Source organism: Oncorhynchus gorbuscha, linkage group LG04 (genome assembly GCF_021184085.1).
Source record: "Oncorhynchus gorbuscha isolate QuinsamMale2020 ecotype Even-year linkage group LG04, OgorEven_v1.0, whole genome shotgun sequence".
Lineage (NCBI taxonomy): Eukaryota > Metazoa > Chordata > Actinopteri > Salmoniformes > Salmonidae > Oncorhynchus > Oncorhynchus gorbuscha.
Genome location: NC_060176.1, coordinates 55,754,923 through 55,781,538, shown reverse-complemented (window position 1 = coordinate 55,781,538; position 26,616 = coordinate 55,754,923). Strand labels below are relative to the sequence as shown.

The window sequence follows — 26,616 nt, the reverse complement described above, 5'->3', positions numbered from 1 at the left end:
ATCAAAACAATAAAATAACACATACGGAACCATGTAGTAACCAAAAAAGTGTTAAACAGAATGCTGGTACTTCAACTGTCACTGAATCTAGGAAAGTATCAGAACACATTAGGCCGTTCTGGTGCAACTTCATTTCAGAAAGGAAATGCAACGTTTAGCCATGTATTAGATAGAATTTCAATGCATAGTCTAGGCGTTAGGCTCTGCTCCTTCAGGGTAGCTCACTGCCAGAGCAAAGCATCATACACAGATGATAAAACAACTACAGATCAGTACGATATGCTATACCAAATCCCCTGAAGGAACAGAACCCAGACAGTTGAAGGCTGGAGTGGTAATTGGATATCAGAAAACAGCAAGCAGAAATAGTAACAGCTAGTTACACCAGTAATGGCAATGGCAGCAAGAGACACCAGTGCATGTGTGCATCAAGGAAGCATGTGTAGAACTGGTCAACTTAGAAATCTACTTTTTCACTTGGACTTTTATATCAAGCGAAAGCAGTTCAGAAGAGAAACCCGAGAGTGGTGGCATCAGCTGATCACATCAGTGGATATTGCACCAATTGGATTCACACTTTACTTACATGCAGTCTATTTAAGAGTAGCCCAGTTCTGTGATAAATGTAGAAGCGGTTCAGAAATGAGACATGCATATTCATAGACATTTTTATCATCCAAGCAAGGAAAGGCCATTTCCATTGTTTTTGGTGAACATTATAGATTCCAGCTGCTCACTGCAGACTGTACTGTTTCTGCTGATGCTTTTGCCTTTGCATTGAAGATAAATCTAAGACAACGGTATTGGATCAACATTTGTCTTCTTTAATGCAGCTCACAATTTCAGTTGACTTCAGGGTATCAATCGAAAAACTTGGCCAGTTTTGACGGTCCAAAGTAGCCAGCCCATTCCACCTTGAGAGGGCGCTTTAATATCCCATATATTTCACACAAAGTCCTATAATTATGCAGACCAATTTGTTTTCTACATTAAAGGTGAACTTGTGTTGTGTCAACTATGGTATTGTATGTTACATTTAAGGTGCATCCAGTTCTGGCTGCAAACATTGGAGTGAAGCAGTTCCTTAAGAACTTAATCTGAATTCACATGGAAATGTTTGTGTCATGCGGGACATGCCATTACTGGTGTAGCAGAACTAGAAAGACAAATAGCAATCATAGTTACCTACCCAAAGAAAAACACTTGCATGACCCTGTGAGAGGTGCAAGTAGAATGCCAGCTGAGAAGAATCAAGCTAGCAGCAATAACAATGACATTGGTTTTACAAGGTACCCACTGGGCGCAGAAGTCAATTCAAAGTATATTACATGTTGGTTTAGCAGAAATTCATTGAAATGACGTAGAAACAGAGTTGATTCAACCAGTGTGTCCAGTGAATAGAATCTCATTAAGGGGGAATAATACGGTAATGTAATTGCAGTGGTCAACATTTATTTACAAAACTGGAAGCATTACATGAGTATAGTGTTTTTTTTGTGTTCAACCAGACAATTTAAAAACGACATTAGTCCACTACATCTAACAATACTACTGGCCTCATGTTGAACTCTAAGGGCATTACAATATTTTGACAATACCTTGAATCAACTAGTATAAGTATATTATTGAGTGGGCCTTGCACTTTCCACGCAGACCCATACATTATTGATTGTAAACTAATTAAGGACATTTGACAAGGTCCAAATTACAAGGATAATCTATATATACATTTGAACTAATGAATCCTTGTCATATCAGTCTATAATTACTTCGCAGCAGATTGAGTGTCAGTCAATCACCACATAGTACAGAGGAAGATTGATGACAAATTATGCATTTTCTACCTTAAAATAAGAGTACAACATTTGAATAACTTCATTAATAGGCATTTAACATTTAAGTGCATTCTGAATATTTGATAAAACTATTAATCAATTAGAAATCCATGATTATATTTTAAGTCTTTGAAATAGTCCTTATCAAAGCAAAATGATGCAAACTATCCCTCAATTTCATACAAAACAGAACACGGACAATGAACAAAGATCTGAAGAGGTTGCTACAGCACAAATAAACATAAAGCATAGAAAGAGATATACTCAATAAAATAACTAACCAAAATAATACGTAGGTGTCAAGCTTCAAATTGTTCAAACTTCGCCTGTGTGAACGTGTGCATGGATGTGCATGGATGTGCATGGATGTGCATGTGTGAAGGTAGTATCAAACATCCATTCCAGACACATCCACATTCAAATTAAAGAGTGGGATGGTAAACAAGTTTTTGTTTGGTAAAACAATCAAACTGATCACAGTAACTGAAACAGTCCAGAAGATGCTGCTTGTAAAACAATGGATACATTATTAAAAACAGAATAACATCGTGTCAGCTCCCCTGAACAAGAGAAATCTCTATTAGCACACTCTTCAATTCTCTAAAAACAAATTAAAACACATTTATGAATCTCTTAGGAGCTACTTTAAAGGACCCAGTCATAGTTTGTGGAATAACGCACTTCGTGGTAACAAGAATGTAGCTACCTACTGTACCACCGGCAATACGCATCATTAATTAAAATAGACTACATAAATCGTGATGTCCTTATAAGGGAGCAGCAAAATCAACTCCTATCAGTGACTGATGTAGCAAGCTTGGTGTATTTTTGTGCTGATATTGTCTGAATGTGGAACATTTCCATTTAATTGAATATTCACAGAAGCTGACACAACATTTAGCCACCCATGTCTGCTCTGATGTCCGATAGAGTAGACTAACCTTACAGTTGAACCATGGTTGTACATTACATAGGCCCACCCCATAATATGTCAACGTACAAGCCACCAGAGAGTATACCCAGCAGAGTGTGGTAGCAGGCAGGCAGAGCTGTGATCATCAGTATTCAGCAGCATGTAGATGCTACACTTTAGAGGCTGAGGGAATCCAAGGCAGAGGTCTGATGGGAAAGGAAGGCGCCCATTCCACATTTCATACTGACCTTATGGGCTCCCAGCCTGAATCTGGCCCACTGGTCTTTTACATCATTTTATTGATGTAAGCTGAGTTTATAACACCATTGAGATAGTAGGTTAGGAAAAATGACCTCAGCGTGGCATTAGGAGGCAAATGGAGCGTTTTGTTGGAGTTCACTGTTCCACGGATGAGCTGGGATAGTATGTACATACAGGTAAAAATGTATGTTTCCAACAAAAGACTGCACAACATAATAATGCACAGAGAAATGTGTATTACACTACCGCTCTATTCTGACAAACATGCCGATGGTGCATTGAAATACTGTAGCAGCTTTTGTTTAATGTGTTTGTGAGTGTTTGCTTTTAGCATGCTTATGTTGATGGTAAACAGTTAAAACAGTAAGAAAATAAAAGACTACTAACATACAAATTAAAAGCATGCATGCATATTCCATTCAGGAATGTCAGAAGGAATGGTCAATACTTCATTATAATCCCTTGACACTTTAAAACCGTTTGACCAGCTAAAGTCAGGGTATTTACTTGGCAGAGTGCCAGAGTGTGTATATGTGTGTGTCCTCACATGTCTCCTTCCTCCCATTGGGTGAGAGCTGGTCCCTCCCTGACAAGACCATGGCCTAAACATCAGCAGTCCCACGGTCACATAGTCGATTGTCTTTACGTTGGTCCTATTCCAATGATCCATCACTGAAGAGAGGACTCCCAGAAAATACCATCTCGGTGTACATTTTGGGGTATGGATGGCGAGACGTATGGCCAAGCACAGGACAGAGCAAATTGTCTGTCAAAAAAATCCATAATGCTGATGATCAAATCTGTGATGATGTCACCCAAGTCATGGCAATCAATAACTTGGAGTGAGAGGAGAATAGAATGAGAGGCTTGGTTGGGTGAAAACTGACTGAATTGCATGCACTTCGGTGAGAGGCTGGGTGCCGTGACTGGGTAGGAGCTGCTCTGTTTATCCACTGGTACGGATAGCGGAGTGGGAGTGTGTGATGGTGATGACCCAATGTTGGATAGACACTGGCTTAGATAATGGGAAAAAAGTTAACTCTATTTACCATCCACAAGGAAAACATACAGTAACATCTGGAAATCATCTATAAATTGTTTCAATGTGTAGATTAATGATATAGGATTGCAAAAGGAGTTCCTAGAAAAACAAAAGATACAAGTCCAAATTGTGTGAAATCCTGCTGGATTCATAGATGGGACCAGGATAGCCATGGCAGACCAGAGAATCACATATTATATGCTTTGGTATGCTGTCCCCTCATTGAAAAGCTAATTGACAGCTGTAAGTCTGTCTGAACCATGGGTTTTGTCACTGTTAGAAACTTCTGAAGAGAAAACCTCTTTAAGGAGAAAAACATCATATGAAAAAGTCATTGAAATGGCAGCAAAACAAAACCACAGCCGTAAAAATGCCAATACACTGCCCTGCACAATGAATGTCTCTCTGGGCGGCGATCTGTCTGGTAATGAATGAAAAGAGGACCCACATTGGGCTTAGTGTAGCCACACACAGCGACAGTGGAGAGGATTCTATAGACATAGATGGTCCAGCTACATTATGGACAAAGGATGCGGTTTGTCCACAGAGGCACTTCATTTTAGTTCATATCCCAACAGCACTCCACTGGGCCAGCCTGGTCTATGGCTCTCTGGAGAATAAGGCCTGGGAGCTGGACAAAATTACAGCCTGTGATCGCTATTTCAGAGACCCCCTGGATATAATCCTGTAAATCTACAGAAGAACATACACTCACTAGCACATATACTCTTACCACAGAGGGATCCTTGTCAATGGCCATTTGTCTTCAGTGCAAAGGACAAGAAAACCGGCTGGGGAAAAAGGAAGAATACACAATGGTTCATCAGTTAAGTCCTGTTTATCAAGGGCCATTTTCAAGAGCAGACATGTTACTTACGTACGTACGTATGTATGTGCATGTATGTATGTATGCATGTATGTATGTATGAATAAAGGTTACTTTGTGGTCGCCCATGCAGACATTGGGGCCCAGTATGTTGTAAACCACACTGCTCTCTTCCTCATCCCTCTGAAATGAAACAATTTTTTTTAATAGGCCTACAGAAAGTGCCTCCATAGTCAATAAAATAAATGAATCAACTAGTCAGTAAGTGTGGATGGCAGAGCGTTTGCCAGCTTACTCACCCTGTGGATGATGTCTTGGGCAGTGTGAGACATGAGGATACGGTCGCACCAGGAGGGGCAGCGAGTGTTCATGTACTGGGTGGGTTTAGTGTAGTCTTCACTGTAGGGGTAACTGACAGAGACAGACCGACCGACCGACAACATGGCATCGTCAGGTAGTAGTAATAGTGACAGTAATAGTAACAGGGCTGTCAGGGATGAGGCTTACCTGGGTGGAAACAGGATTTCTTCCTCGGCAATGACATCTTGAAAGGCTGCAATCTCCTTGTCATATTTCAAAATCTGAGCGATATAAAGGATTAGCAATTACTGGAGGACCCAAAACATGTAGTAATCTGCAAACCATAAACATATGCATAATGTGAAAATTCAATGTCATAACTACCTCTGTGGTAGGATGTAATTGAATTAATGAATTTAATGAAGCATCTTCTGTGGTTGGATTTCTGTTTAGGAACTGGTAGCCAAGGCAGTAATCAAATCAAATGCTACACGTCACGTGCGTCATAAACAGGTGTAGACTAACAGTGAGATGCTTACTTACGGGCCCTTCCCAACAATGCAGAGAGAAAGAAAATAGAGAAATAAAAGAACATGTAATAAAACACATACTAATAGATACACAATGATACACGCGGTACCAGTACCGAGTTGATGTGCAGGGGTACGAGGTAATTGTATTTGGTATGTGCTGTATATGTGCATATACAGCAAATAGGAATAAAGTGGCAGACAGTAAACAGTAGTAGCAGCTATGTGATGAGTCAAAAGAAGTTAGTGCAAAAAATGGTCAATGCAGATAGTCCGGGAAGCTATTTGGTTTAACTATTTAACTAACTATTTAACTAACTATTCACCAGTCTTATGGCTTGGGGTTAGAAGCTGTTCAGGGTCCTGTTGGTTCCAGAAGGTGCATCCACATGCCATGCGGTAGCAGAGAGAACCGTCTATAACTTGGGTGGCTGGAGTCTTTGACAAGGTCTCTGACCTCCTCCCTATAGGCTGTCTCATCGTCGTTGGTGGTCAGACCTACTACCGTCGTGTTGTCTGTAAACTTAATGATGGTGTTGGTGTTGTGCACGGCCACACAGTCGAGGGTGAACGGGGATTACAGGAGGTGACTAAGCACGCACCCCTGAGGGGCCCCCGTGTTGAGGGTCAGTATGGCGGCTGCGTTGTTGCCTACCCTCACTACCTGGGGGCGTCCCGTCAGGAAGTCCAGTTGCAGACGGAGGTGTTCAGTCCCTGGGTCCTTCGCTTAGTTATGATTGTTGTCAAGGCAGTGAGCAGTAGATCATGATATTAATATGGGTGGGGTGTAAATTAGTTGATGTGTACAGTAGAAAATGTTCTCACCGCCCTGCCGTTGTCCTCTCTGAACACTGCCTGGTGCAGGTAGGCAAACAACTTGGTCTCAATATGGAGAAGAATCTTGAGATGAAGGAATTGGGGATACAGTAAACGTCTGAATCTGAATCACAACAAGGAGGCAGTAGGATGGAAGACGTGGATGGATGGGAAGGCTCACCTTGTGGTCATTGTCCTTTTCCTCGCAGATTATTTTCTCCACCTCGTTACTGCTGTCCTTCTTCACTGTCTGCACCTCTGCTGAAGTGGACAAGTTCTAGAACACACAAACACACCACACACAGTTAGGTTTTAAAAAAGTCAGTCAGCTGACCATTAGTAAGGTTTCCTGATTTTCTGATTCTAATTAAATTCTTGAGGAAGTGTGTCATATAATACCTGGACCAGGCTAAGGGTGTCCAGGCGGAAGTTGAAATCCCCAAACAGGAAGAAGGGGAGTGGAGTGTAGCTGCTCTCTGATATCCTGGAAGGAAATGACACGGGTATGAGTCAAATGTTTTAGCCTATAAATTGAGTTCTCTTTTTTAAAATGGTTGTAAACGCAGATCTACATACACCTGCAAACCAACTATTTTCTTTATCTAGATTCCCAAGTGGGCTTACAGTATATCTCTCAAGTAGGTGCACTTAAGTTGTTCTGCAAAGCTGAGAATGGGCAGGCTAACCTATTGATGACATATCTGAGGGCCTTCTGGCGGTTGGCTGAGTAGATGGAGGGACTGGCATTACAGGCAATGAGGTTGGAGGCATCATGGAAAAGGTGTACGTTGACTAGGTCCAGACCCCTGCAGAGAGCACACACACACAAAATGAGAATTGGCAGACATATCTATGAAAAAAGGGAGCATTGGGAAGATATTTGTCCTCCTATTCGATTTAGAAGCGTGTTTGTGTGTGTGCTGTTCAGTGATGCCAGTTATGAAGACTTTAGTTATTAGTGAGGGCACTTGAGGTAATGCTAGTCCACAAACAAACACATTAGTCTTCTGTGCCGAGCATTCACTCCTTTTCTGCTGCTGCCACCTGAAAACAATGAATGTGCATCCAACAGGCGGGCTACGTTGACTCACAGAGTGACCTTGTAGCACTCTGCCCATAGACTCCTTTTGTCTAAGAACTGGTGGTAGTGACACAGGAGAGCAAGCAGTAACTATTGTGCAGAGGACACAGAGGGCTGAGCTTCAGCTTTAACCACTGAATTCATTGAGTAACGGGATGACAGCCGGCTCTCTATCTATTAATGAGCTGTGACAGTAGACAGTAGAGTACGTAGAATCGAGAAGAGTAGAGCAGTAGGTCAGTAGACTAGAGCAGGGGTTCCCAAACTTTTCGCTTCGTGACCCATCAATTGAGGTGTCTTGAGTCGGGACCCACTGTGAGGGTTGAGCGGTGAAAAAACATACACAGACAAAAATAAATAAATAAAGAATATCATCTTGTTTGAGGAGAAAATTGTGCAGTTTTTCAACTACTTTCCTACATTTTGCCATGGCTAATGCAGTGTTCTTATGCTTAAGCATTAAAACGTTACAGCCTTATTTTAAAATTGATAAAATAGTTTCCCCTCATTTACACACCATACCCCATTAAAAAAAATGGAAATATCACATTTAACTCAGTACTTTGTTGAAGAACATTTGGCAACAATTGCAGCCTCGAGTCTTCTTTGGTATGTCGCTACAAGCTTGGCACACCCGTATTTGGGAAATTTCTCAAATTCTTCGTTGCAGATCCTCACAAGTTCTGTCAGGTTGGATGGGGAGCATCGCTGCACAGCTATTTTCAGGTCTCTCCAGAGATGTTTCATCAGGTTCAAGACCAGGCTCTGGATGGGCCACTTAAGGACATTCAGAACCCTGTCCCGAAGCCACTCCTGTGTTGTCTTGGCTGTGTACTTAGGGTCGTTGTCTTGTTGGAAGGTGAACCTTCACCCCAGCCTGAGGTCTTGAGCGCTCTGGAGAAGGTTTTCATCAAGGATCTCTGTACTTTGCTCCATTCATCTTTCCCTCAATCCTGACTAGTCTCCCAGTTCCTGCTGCTGAAAAAGGCACCATGCTTCACAGGTTTCCTCTGGACGCGACACTTGGCATTCATCAGACTAGAGAATCTTGTTTCTCATGGTCTGACAGCCTTTAGGTGCCCTTTGGCAAACTCCATGCACACTGTCATATGCCTTTTACTGAGGAGTGGCTTCGGTCTGGCCACTCTACTACAAACGTCTAATTGGTGGAGTGCTGCAGAGATCATTGTCCTTCTGTTAGGTTCTCCCATCTCCAGAGAAGAAATCCCTGACCAAGGCCCTTCTCCCCCGATTGCTCCGTTTGTCCAGGAAGCTAACTTTAGGAAGAGTCTTGGTGATTCTATACTTCTCCCATTTAAGAAGGATGGAAGTCACTGTGTTCTTGGGGACCTTCAATGCTGCAGACATTTTTTGGTACCCTTCCCCAGATCTGTGGCTCGACACAATCCTGTCTATATTAACAATTCCATCAACCTTTTTGCTTGTTTTTTTTCTCTGACATGCATTGTAAAATGTGGGACTTTATAAAGACAGTGGTGTGCCTTTACAAATCATGTCCAATCAATTCAATTTACCACAGGTAGACTCCAATCAAGTTGTAAAAACATCTCAAGGATGATCAATGTAAACAGGATGCACCTGAGCTCAATTTCAAGTCTCATAGCAAAGGGTCTGAATACTTATGTACATTTGTGTTTTCTGTTTTTTATTTGTAATAAATTAGCTAAAATTTCTAAAAACCTATTTTCTCTGTCATTATTGGGTATTGTGTGTAGACTGATGAGGATGATTTTATTTAATCCATTTCAGAATAAGGCTGTAATGTAACAAAATGTGGAAAAAGTCAAGGGGTCTGAATATTTTGTGAATGCACTGTATATAGGTCCTTTATCTTTTCTACATACTTTCTATTTGGTTTAAGTCATTTAAGTTCACACGGAAAGCGTTTTCCCATTCTGAACATTATGTAAAAAATGTAATATATATAAATTCTACGCACAAAAACATGTCAACCCGACCCACCGTTTGGGAACCACTAGACTAGAGTACGTACTGGTTGTGAATGATCCACCGGGTCCTCATGAAGCCCTTCCTAGACCATTTGAACTGCAAAACACATCACAAACAAAAATGTATACAGATGAATGTTTTGTATGTTAAATGTTCACCAAATACTGTACCACCATTTAGCTAACTAATTGGAGGGCCATGTTGGTAATTATCCATACAATTTGTCTCATATCCCTGTCAGATAGACTCCCCCTTTAGCCCCCACTCACATATTTGTTCCAACACCTCCTGGGTCACCCTGAACACCCACCCCACCCCACCCTACACACACTCACATCAGGCCAGAAATTCTTTGGGAATTTTTCTTTCTCCATTGTGGTTACCCCATCCAGGGATCCCACATACTTGTTTTGTCCAGACACTGCTTTAAAATCTTCAACTGTGAGGGGGAGAGAGGTAGGAAGGGTAAAAGAGTGAGAAAACATGCAAACACCAATCAATAAAGTGATGTTAAGCTGATCACAGCAGCATACGTGACCAGAGGATCTATAATAAGGCTATTAGGCATCGTTTGTTCGCTGTGCACCAATCTGACTGGCGACACAGAACATGGCAGGCCTGGGATTTTTATGGCTTTTCCATAAGCCTTTTCTTAAGATATTTGTCATGCCTAACGTGACTGGACTATGCAACAAGAAAATAACACATCCCATTTTCAATTCAGATTCCCTGATAGGTTTAGCCAGAAGAGGTGGCCATCACACTGCAGTGTTTAAAAGATGTTCCGACTTGTTATCAAAATACACAGATGGGAATCTCCAGACTGACATACCAAATTGCTCTTACCTCCTAAACTGTTTTGTGCCAAACTCTATATTATAATAATGATCCATTACAAAGGGCCAAGTTTGCACACCAGGACTGATACAGATGTTCTGAAATGATCGCCATGTGCAGGGCCCGAATGGATGTGATAAATCATAAAGTGATAACAAAATGTCATTCATCTTTTGTTATTCAAAGTCAATAGTGACTTGATATAGATATGATTGTAATGTTCTTACCATTAAAATCATATTGGTAGATGTTTTTCAATGACTTGTGGATGAAGTACATGCTTCCCAGGGCCTGTAAGGACAAGGAATACAATACAAGCTCCTTTAAACAATTGCTGAGAATGTCAGTTTGCTGCAGTGATGATAAAGTATAGAGACATTATCAAGTTCTCTCATGTTCCAATATTGCATTCTTCCAGAAATACAGTTGAAGTCATCTCTAGACACAACGTGTCTCCTTCCTGAGCGGTATGGCGGCTACATGGTCTCATTGTGTTTATCCTTTTGTACTATTGTTTGTACAGATGAACATGGTATTTGGAAATTGCTCCCAAGGATGAACCAGACTTATGGAGGTCTACAATTGTTTTTCTGAGGTCTTGGCTGATTTATTTTGATTTTCCCATGATGTCAAGCAAAGAGGCACTGAGTTTGAAGGTAGGTCTTGAAATACATCCACAGGTACACCTCAAATTGAATCAAATGATGTCAGTTAGCCTATCAGAAGCTTCTAAAGACATGACATCATTTTCTGGAATTTTCCAAGCTGTTTAAAGGCACAGTGTATGTATACTTCTGACCCACTGGAATTGTGATATAGTGAAATAATCTGTCTGTAAACAATTGTTGGAAAAATTACTTGTGTCATGCACAAAATAGATGTCCTAATGACTTGCCAAAACTAGTTTGTTAACAAGAAATGTGTGGTGGTTGAAAAAGGAGTTTTAATGACTCCAACCTAAGTGGATGTAAACTTCCGACTTCAACTGTACCTTGCACAGACTTCCCTCAAAGTTTGTTTCGGTTTAAAATATCAACGTCATCAATTCTTGCGAAACAGCTTGACTAACTGCAACATGCTCACACGACATTCTTGGGCATGCTGGTCCGATATAGAACATTTAGGCTTTACTGTAAACCGTCGGTAATAATGACTTAAAGAAATAACTTAATTTCTGATTCATCAAGGAGTATCATGCAACATGATCTGATTCCATAATATTTACATCATTATCATCTTCAGTAGTTCTAGTCTCCTTTCACACACAGCCACACATCCACCCAGTATCTCAAACCTTCCCTCTTTCAAGCAAGTATAATATGCTCAACTCACTCTTGTCCACAGAAACACATAGCTTTACTGCAATAACATGTACACAGTACACAATCAAACGTGCACCCACCACACACACACACACACTTTAGCACCCAATCATCCTGATGTGACCATTTTTAATGTACTAACTGCCTGCTCTGATTAATCATGCCTTCTCGGTTCAATAAAGACAGAAAACAATTGAAAATGTTTTAAACAGTAGGGCTGCCGTGCTGGCTGCGGGCCGTAGAAAAATTTGGCGGCACCCAGAGGGTCTCGGGCGTGATTAGGTTTGCCAAGTGTTGGAAACTTTCCGGTAAATTTCAGGAATTTTTCCAGAAATTTTCCGTGGGAAGTTAAGCCTTATAACAGTAAACATTTTTTTGTGGGATACACATAAGGAAATTCTAGGTCTTGTGGCATATTTTGTTTAAACTATCCCCAATTCAATGGAATTGCATGCACAGTGCATTATTCCATCACATGTGCAGATGATTCTCAAGATCTTGCACACTACTACACTGTGAGCCAAGGACTACATGCTTCTGTTAAGTTTTGATAATACTATTTTGTGTGGGGTGAATATATTTTTTGTCAACTAGTAAATAGTAGCCTACAGCAAAGTGTGTTTAAATCATTTCTAAATTGTTAACAATTTCTGCTAGTTAGTTTTTGCTACCATGTGTATTTTAGCTTGATTGAGCCTGCTAACTGAGGAGTGTTAGTTCAACTGTTGCCATGTTTCATTTTAAAACACATATATTACAAAGGAGTTGTTAAACCTAGCTGCTTAACTATATATCTGCACATGGAATTGTATTTGGAGTTTTTATTTTATACAATGTTTTCCCCTAATCTTTACAGGAAAATACCACGGCACGATCTGATGTGTGGAAACATTTCACTGCAGCTAATGTAGAAGGAAAAGCTGTGTACATTTGCAAATACTGTGCCAAATCATATGTGAAGAATGCAACAAAGATGCAGAATTATCTAGCCAAGTGCATAAAGTTCCCTCAGTGCTCACAACAAGCAACCTCTGATAAAAGTCCCTCTACTTGTATTCGAGGTGAAAATTATGAATCAGACACCTTATCGATAGCAACAGCTCATGATCCTCCTGGAATCAGAAGTTTTTTTGCCTCAATGGAGGAACGTAGTCAGACAAATGCTGATGAATGTCTTGCTCGAGCTGTGTATGCAACTAGTTCACCTCTGATGCTCACAGGAAATGTGTATTGGAAGAGATTTCTGAATGTTCTTTGCCCAGCATACACCCCTTCCAACCAGACACACTTATACTTATTTGCTGGATGCAGAGTTCAACAAAGTTCAAGTGAAGGTCAAGCAAACCATAGAGAAAGCAGACTGTATTGCAATCATCTCTGATTGGTGGTCGAATGTTCATGGGCAAGGAATAATTAACTAAATCATCTGCACCTCTCAACCAGTATTCTACAAGAGCACAGACACAAGGGACAACAGACACACCGGTCTCTACATTGCAGATGAGCTGAAGGCAATCATGAATGACCTTGAACCACAGAAAGTATTTGCACTGGTGACAGACAATGCAGCGAACATGAAGGCTGCTTGGTCTAAAGTGGAGGAGTCCTACCCTCACATCACACCCATTGGCTGTGCTGCTCATGCATTGAATGTGCTCCTCAAGGACATCATAGCACTGAAAACAATGGACACGCTCTACAAGAGAGCCAAGGAAATTGTTAGGTATGCAAAGGGTCATTAAGTTATAGCAGCAATCTACATCACCAAGCAAAGTGAGAAGAATAAGAGCACCACTTTGAAGCTGCCCAGCAACACCTGTTGGGGTGGTGTTGTCATCATGTTTGACAGTCTCCTGGAGAGGAAGGAGTATCTCCAAGAAGTGGCCATATCACAGTCTGCCGATATGGACAGCCTCATCAAGTGGATCCTCCTGGACGATGTATTTTGGGAGAGGGTGGCAAGCACCCTGAAACTCCTGAAACCTATAGCAGTAGCCATTGCACGGATTGAGGGAGACAATGCAATCCTGTCTGATGTTCAGACTCCGCTTGCAGATGTAAGAGAAGAAATCCATATTGCCCTGCCCACTTCACTGTTACTCCAAGCAGAGAACTGCAGTTCTGGAACATCAAAAAGCATGAAGACTTCTGCCTGAAGCCAATACACGCCACAGCATACATGTTGAAACCCAAGTATGCCGGCAAGAGCATCCTGTCTGGTGCAGAGATCAACATGGCCTATGGTGTCATCACTACCGTGTCTCGCCTCCTTGGCCTGAATGAGGGCAAGGTTCTTGGCAGTCTGGCGAAGTACACTTCCATGCAAGGGCTTTGGGATGGAGATGCAATATGGCAGTCGTGCCAATATATCTCATCCGCCACCTGGTGGAAGGGACTTTGTGGATCTGAGGCTCTTTCCCCTGATTCCTCAATCATCCTCCAAATCCAACTAACATCAGCCGCCTCAGAGCTCAACTGGTCCTTGTTTGGTAACACACACACAACAAAGCACGCAACAGGCTGACCAATGCAAGGCTTGAAAAATTGGTGGCTCTCCGTGCAAATTTGAGGCTTTTTGAGCCTGACAACGAGCCATCCTCAACAAGGTTGGAAAGTGACAGTGAAGATGAGGCCTCAGACTCTGATGTTCAAGAGGTGGACATTGAGGAGGTCCAGGGAGAAGACATGGAAGCCTGAGAGCAAGACAAGCAAAGCTTTAGTTTCTAGACTATCATTTTACAGATGTATTTTGAAAACACTTTTGGGAGATGCGATGGATCATTGGAGATCATTCAATATTCCCTTTTTGTTTTGTTCAGGGAAATCATCCCGTGTGAATAGTCAACTAATTTAATTAAAGTCCAATTCGTAACTAAATTGTTTTGTTTTATTTATATTGGAAGGATTCAATCATTTGCAATTTTGTCTACTTATGATAAGGGAAAGGTTTATGTTTCTGTCTCCATATGATATGGTAAATATATCCAATGCAAAAAGCATCTATATTTAAATCATATTAATTTGCATATATTTCCCATATATTCCCACAGAAAGTTTCCACCTCTAAATATTCCCCAAAACGTGCAGCCCTAGGTGTGACGGGCCGCTCTATTCCCCTCCGACATGACAGATCGCTCCCTGAAGATACCATTCATCTTCACTGCCAGAGCGATCCTCATTTAATGGGACGGAGCTGTCCCTATTACGACCAGTCAGGGTGACCAGCGATTAGGGACAGACCTGTCCAAGTTGGAGAAGGAGGGGACGGGGGTTAGAGGAGGTTTGGACTAAAGTGACGGTTTTGCAAGTTAAATCTAACATCGGCTGACTTCAGCTGAATCACTAACATGAGTTACAGCAGTTATTAAATCAAATCGAATGCATTAGTTTGAAAGAAAACATGGTAGGCAGGTTTGAGTGTTTACCAACTAATAAACATTGTCTAATGTCTATATAGTGATGTTATAATATAATAATAGCAATTACATTTTGGGAGGATATTCTTAAAACTGTAAAACAATTTTATGACTGTAGAAGTCTGCTGTGCCTTTTAAAAAATTGAAACACACACAGAAAGGTTCTCCTCCATATACTCTGCCAAGGACCCATCTTCATCAATCAGATTTGTGCACAGTTTAAAAAAAAGCGATTGACTTACAAGTGATTTTTTATCAAAACACCATTTATACAGGGAATGCATGCATGACTGGCCCCCTTCCTCACAGCCCCTCTGAACATAGACCCCCCCTCCCTCTGACCAGGGAGCTGCTGATCCACAGCCGAGGGGAAACTAATTGAAAATCAATGCTGGTGGCACAGACGAAATGAGAATGTGGCATTGGGGGCTGCAGCCCTCTTAGGGCAGGTGGGGGAGGGGCACAGACAACCAAGCACAGGGGAAACATAGTCCCAGATGTCCGCCACTCCCCTCAGCCCTTATTTATTGTTTACAAATGGGCTGGGATCAATAGTTTTAATCTAGAGTTACATTTATTGACTTTGGCCTGTCTCCCCACACCTGGACATTGACTTTCCCCTCCACTTCACACACCTCCGAGTGTAGACAGATCCATTGAACCCACTGTCATGGCTCCAGTGTTGGGGTCTAGCTTGGGTGGGTTTAATCCTGTGAAACTCTGCACATGATGGGGATGGACCCTCCCAAGATTGGATTTAGGCAACAACTAGACCTGTGTGTTGTGTTGACCAGCCCATTTATGAACCAGGCTCGATATGACATGGCTCATTTAGAACTAAGGTGGCTCAGAACAAGCAACACTGGAAACAGTCTTTATTCCAGGTACAGAGGCCATTAGAGGGGAGGCTGAAGATGGAGCTGGTCTGGACAGGTGTGGAGATTGAGACACTATCCAGGACCCAGACAGCCTGCTGACAACTCTATAATGATAGTTTAGCACTGCACAGACACACAGCCCTATATATTGTAGTCACATAAAGAGAGAGTTGGGGGCCCAGAGGATAGATGAGGATATAAGACTAGGGGAGAGCCAAGAGCAAGTGTATAAACCAGCCTTTAAACACAGCACCTCTGTCCGTACTCACACTTTATAACTTTCAGAGTGTACTGTACATTATACTCTCTGAGATACCCCCACACATTGTCATGTTGTAATTAACTACATGGGAGGATACAACAGTGTCCTTTCACAGGTGAAACAAACTCAGCACGTAACCTAAAGTCTTGCCCTGTGACATTCACACTGAGGTCAAACTAATATCACCCTAGTTCCAACGGTCAAATATACTATGATCTCCTAAGTCAATGATAAATCTGAACTGTCCAGTGGGTTAGGGTTCACCGTGCACTTCATTCATGTTGTAGGAGTTTGGTCCTCCTTTGTACTGTACTATTGAGAAAAGCATGTCACAACATGGATACCTGCACTTTTTCAGGCCAGATTGTTCACTACCCTGTCTTTGTGATGAAACAATAATTTAAAGCCTCACCCTATGGTCATGTTAAACACATTGTATTGGGTATACTTAAAAAGCATTAGACCATAACTTGTACAGAATGGATGTCCTCCTGAACATAGCATTTTGCATTGGAAAGCAGAACATGTAAATGTATCATGTGTATGTACAGTACCATGTATTTGTAATGTTCTATTATGCTATATTAACCAAAGAATCCCTGTTTCTCAGTCTAAAAATACTCAACATAGCATTGATGAGAAGCCCTGGCCCTCATTAGAGCTCTAGTGTGGAGCAGGGCCCCACCTTGTGGTCACAGAGATATATTGCTGTCTAAAAAAAAGTGGGGTCTGCGGAGGTACTGCAGGGTCCATGGCCAGATCTCAAAATATTAATGCACTTATAAATGTTCTCTCTGATGCCAAGTGCGGGAGCTTTAATATTTCCTAAGGCCCGAAACTTGATTAGTTCAACCATGTACTGCGGAAATCACAGTAAAACTGCAAGAAATTATATTTTTAATCGCACTCTAAAGTAGGAGTTGTGTTCTGATATTACGAGGGTGTCCCTGATGAATTTGCTATCATAAAAGGAGTCGCCTATGCAAAGAAGTTTGTGAATCCCTGCTGTAGGCGATACAACAGGTATTTTTAAAGGAAAAGACACCAATGGTAACCCTGGTAAGGGCTTTCACAATATATTATTGCTTTACCTAAGCCTCCTGTACATCAAACTCCACTATATCGATGTTATTGACTGAGCTTGTGTAACCAGACATGCTGGTTATAGAGTCTTTCAATTCAACTTCTGTCAGTTGATCAGTGCAGTCCTGTAGTACTCACCGTGAAGCTGTCCACGTTCTTAAAGTGGTTGTCCACATAGATGCAGACCCTGTCAAAGTCCCTCATCTCCTCACTGGACTCAATGTTCCTAAAGCCCAGAAGAGGATAAACTGAACAACTCAAAATCTAAAACACTGAAGTAACTGTCTAACACTGTACACTTGTATGTGGCGCCTCTCTTATATAGATAATGGCAGTTGATGTCCTGAGGTTATGACAACATTATAGTCTTTGACACAGATTTCATGACCACAGCTAAAAACCCTTCTACCACATTACCTGCCAGATGAATCATGACGTTATACTGTATCTGTTGGTCATTAAACTGTAAGGAGTCTGGGCAGCATTTGTGGATACTTTTGAAAGTGTCCCATTGAGAGTTTGGCACAGTGATGTCTTACCAGAAGAAGTTCTCCGCATGGCCCATATTGACCATGTAGTCCTTGCCTCCAACCTCCTGGAAGTGCAGGGCGATGAAGCGTGGTTTGTAACTCTGGACAGTCTGTGACAAGACATAGACATCAGGCAAGCCATTAAACTACCACAACCATGTGCCATAATGGTGGTCAAATGTGGGGCATCCTACTGAAATCTACTGTCAAGTAAATGTTATTTCTTAAGATGACATACAACTTTGGAATTTGACTACCGGTATGCGTAATGTGTTGGATAAATAGTGGAATGTGTCTTCTTCACCTCTTTGGGAAAGGAGAGAGTATCCAATCGATTTATAAGTTCGCCATCCAGGAGGGTTCATGGTTCAATCTCAACATGAGAGGATGGCTTAAGGTGTTTGCATGTCAACAGTAAAAATGTGAGAATCCATAGTGGACACCTGAGAGGGATCCCAAACTCACCCCAAATAATTCTCGAAGCCAGTCACTCTCAATCTCACCCACCTGTGGGTTGAAGAAGAAAATAATAATTCAGTTCACACGTGGTTTCTACCAAAAATAATAACCGAACAGTTGAGATATTGAAAACAAAGGGCATAAACAGAATGCTTTAAATGAGATCCTAGGGTGCTATCTTGTCAACCCAGGTTTACCAATCAACCCTGCCAGGCACCTTTCCTATACACTGACCAAAGGCCATGTTTAATTATATATTAGCACTTGACAGTGGAAGATATAAAACATGCATGAGGTAGGCAGGCGGATAAGCACAACATGACAGTCTTGTCAAATGTTTTGTTGGGACATACAGTAAGATTTACACAAATAAACACCCACACACCAACAGGTACAATTCTATGTTAAACGCTTAACCTATGCAATTAAAAAACAAATGTCCCTCTGGAACGGTTGTAATATGTTTATTACATAAGTGGCATAAAGAATCAGACTCTAAACTGTAACATTATTAGCAAGCCTGCCTGTTGATGTATACACTGTAACAATGTGAGATTGAATTAACATGTATCCTTCCATTTTGTTTAATGTCTGTTCTTCAACTAAATATTTCCAGGGAACCTCTGTGAGCTACTAAGTATCCAGAGTACAGTGTGTGTTTGTGTTTCCCCCAGTGCCCGGCCAGAATACAGACTGTGCTGTATTCTCCAGGGCCAGCCGGATGCAGGCCAATCTGCCAGAACTGTAGCTGGCTTTGCATAGTGCATTTGCATGGCCACAAGACTGCTGCTGCCCACCATGCCCGGCTGCCCAGGCACCATGGCCTGACAGGAGAGCAGCTCATCCATAATACAGGTGCCTGACTGAAGAAACCCAACTGCATGTGTCCTGTACCGTCTTTTCCCAATTAATCTTATTCATAAAAAAGCATGATTAGGTCTAAAACAGATGCTGAGATGACATTTTTTTTGCAAAGGTTTTGAAGGGCTTGTCTGAAATATTTCATTACAGTGACTTGTGTCCATTCCTTTCAGTTTCTTGGGGTGCAAGCAGACAAAGTTGCGTGAAAGTTGCTTTGGGTATCTCCAGCCTAAGGCACCCTTGTAAGTCCATCCTTTCCAAGTAAGAGAAAGTGTTTGTTGACCCTCCACATCTCTCAAGACAACCGGAGCACCGGCCAGCCACTTTTAAATAGCACCTGGTCCAGCACAGGTGAATCACCTTCCCACTAACGACATGGCACAGGTATATAACACATGCGTACTAAAGAGGTGACAACAATCGGTGCCCCCTACAGTACGTGCCAAAGTCCAACCTCAAAAAATACATGGAAAAACCAAAGTCTGTAACAATTTTGACCTTAACTTTATACTGCACCACAGGTGATGTTTGTTGCCAGGGGTAATGTGGGCATGTTTAATAGCAGAAGTCTGGAACTGAGACTGAAACATTTCATACAGTGCATTCAGAAAGTATTCAGACCCCTTGACTTTTCCAAAATGTGTTATGTTACAGCCTTATTCCCTCATCAAATTACACACAATACCCCACAATGACAGAGCAAAAACTGTTGATTTCTTCAAAATAAAAAACTTAAATATCACATTTACATAAGTATTCAGACCCTTTCTCAGTACTTTGTTGAGACACCAGAGACGTGTCCCGAAGCCACTTCAGCGTTGTCTTGGCTGTGTGCTTAGGGTCATTGTCCTACAGGAAGGTGAACCTTCACCCCAGTCTGAGGTCCTGAGCGCTCTGGAGCAGGTTTTCATTAAGGATCTCTGTAGTTTTCTCCATGAATCTTTCCCTCGACTGACTAGTCTCCCAGTCCCTGCCACTGAAAAACATCCCCACCACATGATGCTGCCACCACCATGCATCACCGTAAGGATGATCCCAGGATTCCTCTAGACGTGACTTGGCATTCAGGCCAAAGAGTTCAATCTTGGTTTCATCAGGCCAGAGAATCACCTCCCTGACCCAGGCTCTTCTCCCCTGATTGCTTAGTGCCTCCACACAATCCTGTCTCGGAGCTCTACTCACAATTCCTTCGACCTCATGGCTTTTTTCTTAGACATGCACTGTCAATTGTGGGACCTTATATAGACAGGTGTGTGACTTTCCAAATCATGTCAAATCAATTGAATTTACCAAAGGTGGACTCCAATCAAGTTGTAGAAACATCTCAAGGATGAACAACGGTAACAGGATCCACCTGAGCTCAATTTCGAGTCTTAAAGCAAAGGGTCTGAATAGTTATGTAAATAAGGTATCTGCTTTTTATTTTTTTATGCATTTGATCAAATTTCTAAAAAACTATTTTCACTTTGTCATTATGGGGTATTGTGTGTAGATTGATGAGTAAACATGAATTTCATCAATTTTAGAATAAGGTTGTAATGTAATAAAATGTGGAACAAGTCAAGGGGCCTGAGTACTTTCCGAATGCACTGTACATGTCCTGTAGCACCATCACTCTCTGTTCCATCATAACCTCTAAAGAAAGGTAGGTCTAACATCTCTAATCCTAGAGGTGATTTGCACTGTTCTCTCCTTGACAAGTAAAGTTCCTTTAATTGAATGGCCTGGTGACCTTTTTGTGACCTCAGCATTCAACACCATAGTACCCTCCAAGCTCATCATTAAGCTGGAGGCCCAGGGTCTGAACCCCGCCCTGTGCAATTGGGTTCTGGACTTCCTGACGGGCCATCCCCCAGGTGGTAAAGGTAGGAAAAAACACCTTCAGTTCGCTGATCCTCAACACTGGGGCCCCACAAGGGTGCGTACTCAGACCCCTCCTGTACTCCCCGTTCACCCATGACTGCGTGGCCAAGGACACCTCCAACTCAATCATCAAGTTTGCAGACGACACAACAGTAGTAGGCTTGATTACCAACAATGATGAAACAGCTTACAGGAAGGAGGTGAGGGCTCTGGGAGTGTGGTGCCAGAAAAATAACTGCTCACTCAACGTCAACAAAACAAAGGAGATGATCGTGGACTTCAGGAAACAGCAGAGGGAGCACCCCCCATCCACAAGACAGCAGTGGAGTAGGTGGAAAGTTAAGTTCCTTGGCGTACACATCACTGACAAACTGAAATGGTCCACCAACACAGACAGTGTGGTGAAGAAAGCTGAAGAAATGTGGATTGTCATCTAAAACCCTCACTAACTTTTACAGATACACAATTGAGAGCATTCTGTTGGGCTGTACCACTGCTTGGTACGCAACGTCACCGCCCACAAGAAGGTGGTGCGGTCTGCACAATGCAAACTACCTGCCTTCCAGGACTCCTAAACCACCCGATGTCACAGGAAGGCCAAAAAGATCATCAGGGACAACAACCACTCGAGCCACTGCCAGTTCACCCCGCTATCATCCAGAAGGAGAGGTCAGTACAGGTGCATCAAAGCTGGGACAGAGAGACTAAAAAACAGCTTCAATCTCAAGGCCATTAGACTGTTAAATAGCCATCACTAGCACAGAGAGGCTGCAGCCTATATGCACAGACTTGAAACCATTGGCCACTTTAATAAATGGAACACCAGTCACTTCAATAATGTTTACATATCTTGCATTACTCATCACATATGTACAGTTGAAGTCTGAAGTTTACATACACCTTAGCCAAATACATTTAAACTCAGTTTTTCACAGTTCCTGATATTTAATCACAGTAGAAATTCCCTGTCTTAGGTCAGTTAGGATCACCACTTTATTTTAAGAATGTCAAATGTCAGAATAATAGCAGAGAGAATGATATATTTCAGATTTGATTTCTTTCATCACATTCCTAGTGGGTCAGACGTTTACTTACACTCAATTAGCATTTGGTAGCATTGCCTTTAAATGGATTAACTTGGGTCAAATGTTTTGGTAGCCTTCCAAAAGCTTCCCACAATAAGTTGGGTGAATTTTGGCCCCTTCCTCCTGACAGAGCTGGTGTAATGGAGTCAGGTTTGTAGGCTGCCTCAAGCCATTTTGCCACAACTTTGGAAGAATGCTTTGGGTCATTGTCCATTTAGAAGACCCATTTGCGACCAAGCTTTAACTTCCTGGCTGACGCCTTGAGATGTTGCTTCAATATATCCACATAATTTTCCTGCCTCATGATGTCATCTATTTTGTGAAGTGCACCACCCTCCTGCAGCAAAGCACCCCCATAACATGATGCTGCCACCCCCGTGCTTCACAGTTGGGATGGTGTTCTTCGGCTTGCAAGCATCCCCCTTTTTCCTCCAAACACAACGATGGTCATTATGGCCAAACAGTTCTATTTTTGTTTTGTCAGACCAGAGGACATTTCTCCAAAAAGTACGATCTTTGTCCCGCATGTGCAGTTGCAAACCATAGGCTGGCTTTTTTATGGCGGTTTTGGAGCAGTGGCTTCTTCCTTGCTGAGCGGCCTTTCAGGTTATGTCGATATTGGACTTGTTTTACTGTGGATATAGATACGTTTGTACCCGTTTCCTCCAGCATCTTCACAATGTCCTTTGCTGTTGTTCTGGGATTGATTTGCACTTTTCGCACCAAAGCACGTTCATCTCTAGGAGACACACCACGTCTCATTCCTGAGCGGTATGGCGGCTGCGTGGTCTCATGGCGTTTATCCTTTTGTACTATTGTTTGTACAGATGAAAGTGGTACATTCAGGCATTTGGAAATTGCTCCCAAGGATGAACAAGACTTGTGGAGGTCTACGATTTGTTTTCTGAGGTCTTGGCTGATTTCTTTTGATTTTCCCATGATGTCAAGCAAAGAGGCACTGAGTTTGAAAGCAGGCCTTGAAATACATCCATAGGTACACCTCCAATTGATTCAAATTATATCAATTAGCCTATCAGAAGCTTCTAAAGCCATGACATAATTTTCTGAAATTTTCCAAGCTGTTTAAAAGGCACAGTCAACTTAGTGTATGTAAACTTCTGACCCACTGGAATTGTGATACAGTGAATTATAATATTCTGTCTGAAAACAATTGTTGGAAAAAATTACTTGTGTCATGCACAAAGTAGATGTCCTAACCGACGTGCCAAAACTATAGTTTGTTAACAAGAAATGTGTGGAGTGGTTGAAAAACTAGTTTTAATGACTCCAACCTAAGTGTATGTAAACTTCAGACTTAAACTGTATATACTGTATTCTATACTATTCTACTGTAGATTGGTCTATGTCACTCTGACATTGCTGGTCTATATATTTATATATTCTTAATTCAATTCCTTACTTAGATGTGTGTGTATTGGGTATATGTTGTGAAGTTGTTAGACATTACTTGTTAGATATTGATGCACTGTCATAACTAGAAGCACAAGCATTTCGCTACACCCACAATAACATCTGACCAATAACATTTGATTTGATTTTATCTAGAAGTATAGCATTTTAATAAAAAACCTGGATTTCCATCTTTCTTGTGTAAATATGCCTCCAAGATTACTAGTCTCTGGTGAGACTAAAGGCCATCAAATGTGAGGCATAACCTTTTCTCCATGTTTGGAAGGGTTTGTTTAAACGTATTAGGCAGCCATATAAGAAAAGCATGAAGAAACCCTGGGAAGATAATGATCTGTTTACAGATCTCTTGAACCCACAATGGGATCTGACATGTTTTCAACTGGGCCAGATAGGGCAACCGGAAACATGGTCCTGAGCCAAATTTCCATTAGTGTAACCCCCTCCCCCTCAGTCACAATGACAGCTAAGCCCCGATTTCCCAGACACCACAGTACAAAACTAATGCACTGGTGTTTGCATTTCTCGTCACATCACAACCACTTAAAGTAGGTCTACTCATATGTTATTGATTTCGTCCTGTTATTACCACATACACAAATGACTATATCAAGGCAACCGTCTCCATGATCTCAACTCACAATACTTGCCTCTTCAAATATTTTACCAGATTTCATGGAAAATGACAATTAGTTCAAAGAAAACAAGCCGACTTGTATTTTGTGCAAACGTTTCAGCCTCACAGCCAGACAAGGACTTCCTCGGAATGAAATGAAATAAGTAAATGCACAATGTTGTCTAGGGCCATGAGGTAGTTGCTTTAGGTAGCCAGCAGATCCAACAAGCATTCCTGTGTCGATTAACACACCATGGAGCAGGCGCGAGATGTAGCTCAGAAAACGTATCTCAATCGAGGGATGACAAATGCATTCCAAAATGCCTGCTGTGGCTTCTGCTACCTAGCATGAGGACCAAAAGGCCAGTTTCCTGGAAAAACTACCAGTTGTTTAATCTTCAACTGGAATCATGGGGACAATTCTGAGTACAACGCATTTCTGATCCATGGATTGAGGTACATTTTCCAAGCCATATCTTGTGCTGGCTCTGCTGTAATTTAATCTACACAGGAACGCTGTCCGACCATGTAAACAAGCGGGCCAGCCCCGAGTTTGGGAAACCCTGCTTTAGGCAATTGTGCATAAATTAAGTTTTTATTGTGCAGCCTATTTAAAATTACACCCAAATATGGACAATTCCATGCTGACCATGAGCATGGCCTATTTCAGTCATCATGTGTAAAAGACTTATGTAGTAAGGCCTACTGTGGTACCAGCATTGTACATGTTGTTAACCCGTAATAACTAATAACAGGTGTTAGGCCCACAGTATTGAAACAATATAGGCATACACATCAAATTGCCAACAATGTAGCCTAGGATACAAATGATGTCAAATCACTTGTTTCTGCAGTAGCCGAGCGGGAGCTCTGTGAATGATAAAAAGTTGCGCACTGCACTTTCGCGGCAATAACTTCAAACGTGTCGTTGATGCACGCCATCAATTTCCTGTTTGATTTGAACTGGGACCCGTTGTTGCTTGATAGGTAGATTCTCTCCGCGAATCTGTCAATATGATGTGAGAACACCCACGCGCATCAAAAATCATGCCGCAACAGCTCACGATAAATACGGGGTGAGTATAACTACAGACAGAGGACTTTCAGTTGTATAGGCCCATCGAAGTGAAAACAATGTGTCGTCAGAAGCCACAATAACATTAAACAATTTACTTCAAAGTTTGAGAAGAAAGCATTTAGGCTACAGAAATCATGGTTGTCATGATTACATTTAATAGTCTAAAGAAGTAGCTTAATGTAAAAAAATATATATTATTTTATAGGGTCTATAATAATACAATTAAATATTGGATTGCGTGCCCGATGCCAGCCTGTGGGAGTTGAACTGGTCTCTATTCGAATGTAGTTAACTACAATGTTACAGGTAGTAGAGTTTGGTCTTGCAACGGTTCTGGTGTTCTCTGGCAGGTGTAGTAACTGCTTACATAGGAATCTCGCTGTTCCACTTGGACATGTTGAATCACCATTCAACGTGACTTAAAATAGGATATCGTTAGGTGAAATGGTGTTAATACTTACATTGTCGAATAATGACCCAACATTTGCGGTGACAAGTAGAACGTCAGTGTACGTTTCCATGATTACGATCGAATTCCAGAAATAGTCTGCAGGAAGAACTCTTGTACACGCGATGGTAAAATGTTGTACCTGTGTTAGCTACAAACAGTTGACTGATTATGGTGGTGTATTGTATAGGTCACTATAATCTGCCTTTAAGGAGTCGGTCGTATAATTAATTAATCCTGATCATTTATTTCTGCTCTTCTCTTGCCCGCTTTTTGTTGATGGCTGGTGTCGTTCGCTGTCTTGATTCTGTATCCTTGGGAAGGAGTTATCTCCCATGTCTGCTAAGAAATGGCAGAGCAGGCAGGAAAGGATTTGTATATCTCTTCATGGTAACTGGACTAGGTTCTTAACCGATTTAAACCTGGAACGGTGCATGTGCTGCTTGCCCAGAACAGTTCGTCCTGCCCCGCGCGACCAGATCTTGTTGTCAATGTTGTGTCATGAACTCCGGAGCTCCGCCCACGGCGCTCAGTTTCTTTTATACCGGTATTTCTATTTGACAAATAAGCCTACCTTTTACTATGAAAAACCACAGACGCCTAATCCAAACCTAAAAACATCCAAACACCGAAATATATAGGCTAGTAGCATTTATATACAAGCAATGGCTAGTGTAGCCAACTAGAGGTTATACCTTCTAATTATAGCCCACGTCTGTGACTCGTCTGAGACTGGGGGGATGATTATGAATGGTTAGGCCTGAAAGCTGTTAGCCTGTCAAATACCAGATGTTAGGCTACTTCACAAATAATAAAACAAATTAAATTTAAAAAAACACGTAGCCTATTAATTTATAGAGATTGTGTATCATGTT

The 26,616-nt window shown here is 41.7% G+C and overlaps 1 protein-coding gene across 3 annotated transcripts; it reads right to left on the bottom strand.

Annotated features, from left to right (window-relative positions):
• Nucleotides 1-1,430: 1,430 nt before the first annotated feature.
• Nucleotides 1,431-26,261, bottom strand: LOC124034319 (inositol polyphosphate-5-phosphatase A-like). 3 transcript variants are annotated; one of them, XM_046347338.1, is made up of 16 exons: nt 25,755-26,261; nt 18,369-18,410; nt 17,913-18,013; nt 17,512-17,599; nt 10,640-10,703; nt 9,911-10,014; nt 9,619-9,671; nt 7,210-7,329; nt 6,923-7,007; nt 6,705-6,800; nt 6,533-6,607; nt 5,385-5,458; nt 5,177-5,288; nt 4,992-5,060; nt 4,785-4,842; nt 1,431-4,682 (listed from the first exon to the last, which is right to left on the bottom strand). In XM_046347338.1, exons 1-15 carry the CDS (start codon nt 25,812-25,814, stop codon nt 4,801-4,803), a joined length of 1,185 nt encoding a protein of 394 aa, XP_046203294.1. In that variant the 5' UTR covers nt 25,815-26,261; the 3' UTR covers nt 1,431-4,682; nt 4,785-4,800. The 3 variants fall into 3 exon arrangements, with proteins under 3 accessions (XP_046203294.1, XP_046203293.1, XP_046203295.1); XM_046347337.1 differs by having other exon boundaries at nt 1,431-4,024; XM_046347339.1 differs by having other exon boundaries at nt 1,431-4,020.
• Nucleotides 26,262-26,616: the final 355 nt, after the last annotated feature.

Coding starts and splice junctions, on each gene's coding strand:
- LOC124034319 (XM_046347338.1), bottom strand. CDS start 25,814: ATGGAAACGTACACTGACGTTCTACTTGTCACCGCAAATGTTGGGTCA. Junction 18,014..18,368: donor GGCTTCGAGAATTATTTGGG/GTGAGTTTGGGA, acceptor GTCTTGTCACAG/ACTGTCCAGAGTTACAAACC. Junction 5,289..5,384: donor GAAATCCTGTTTCCACCCAG/GTAAGCCTCATC, acceptor TGTCTCTGTCAG/TTACCCCTACAGTGAAGACT.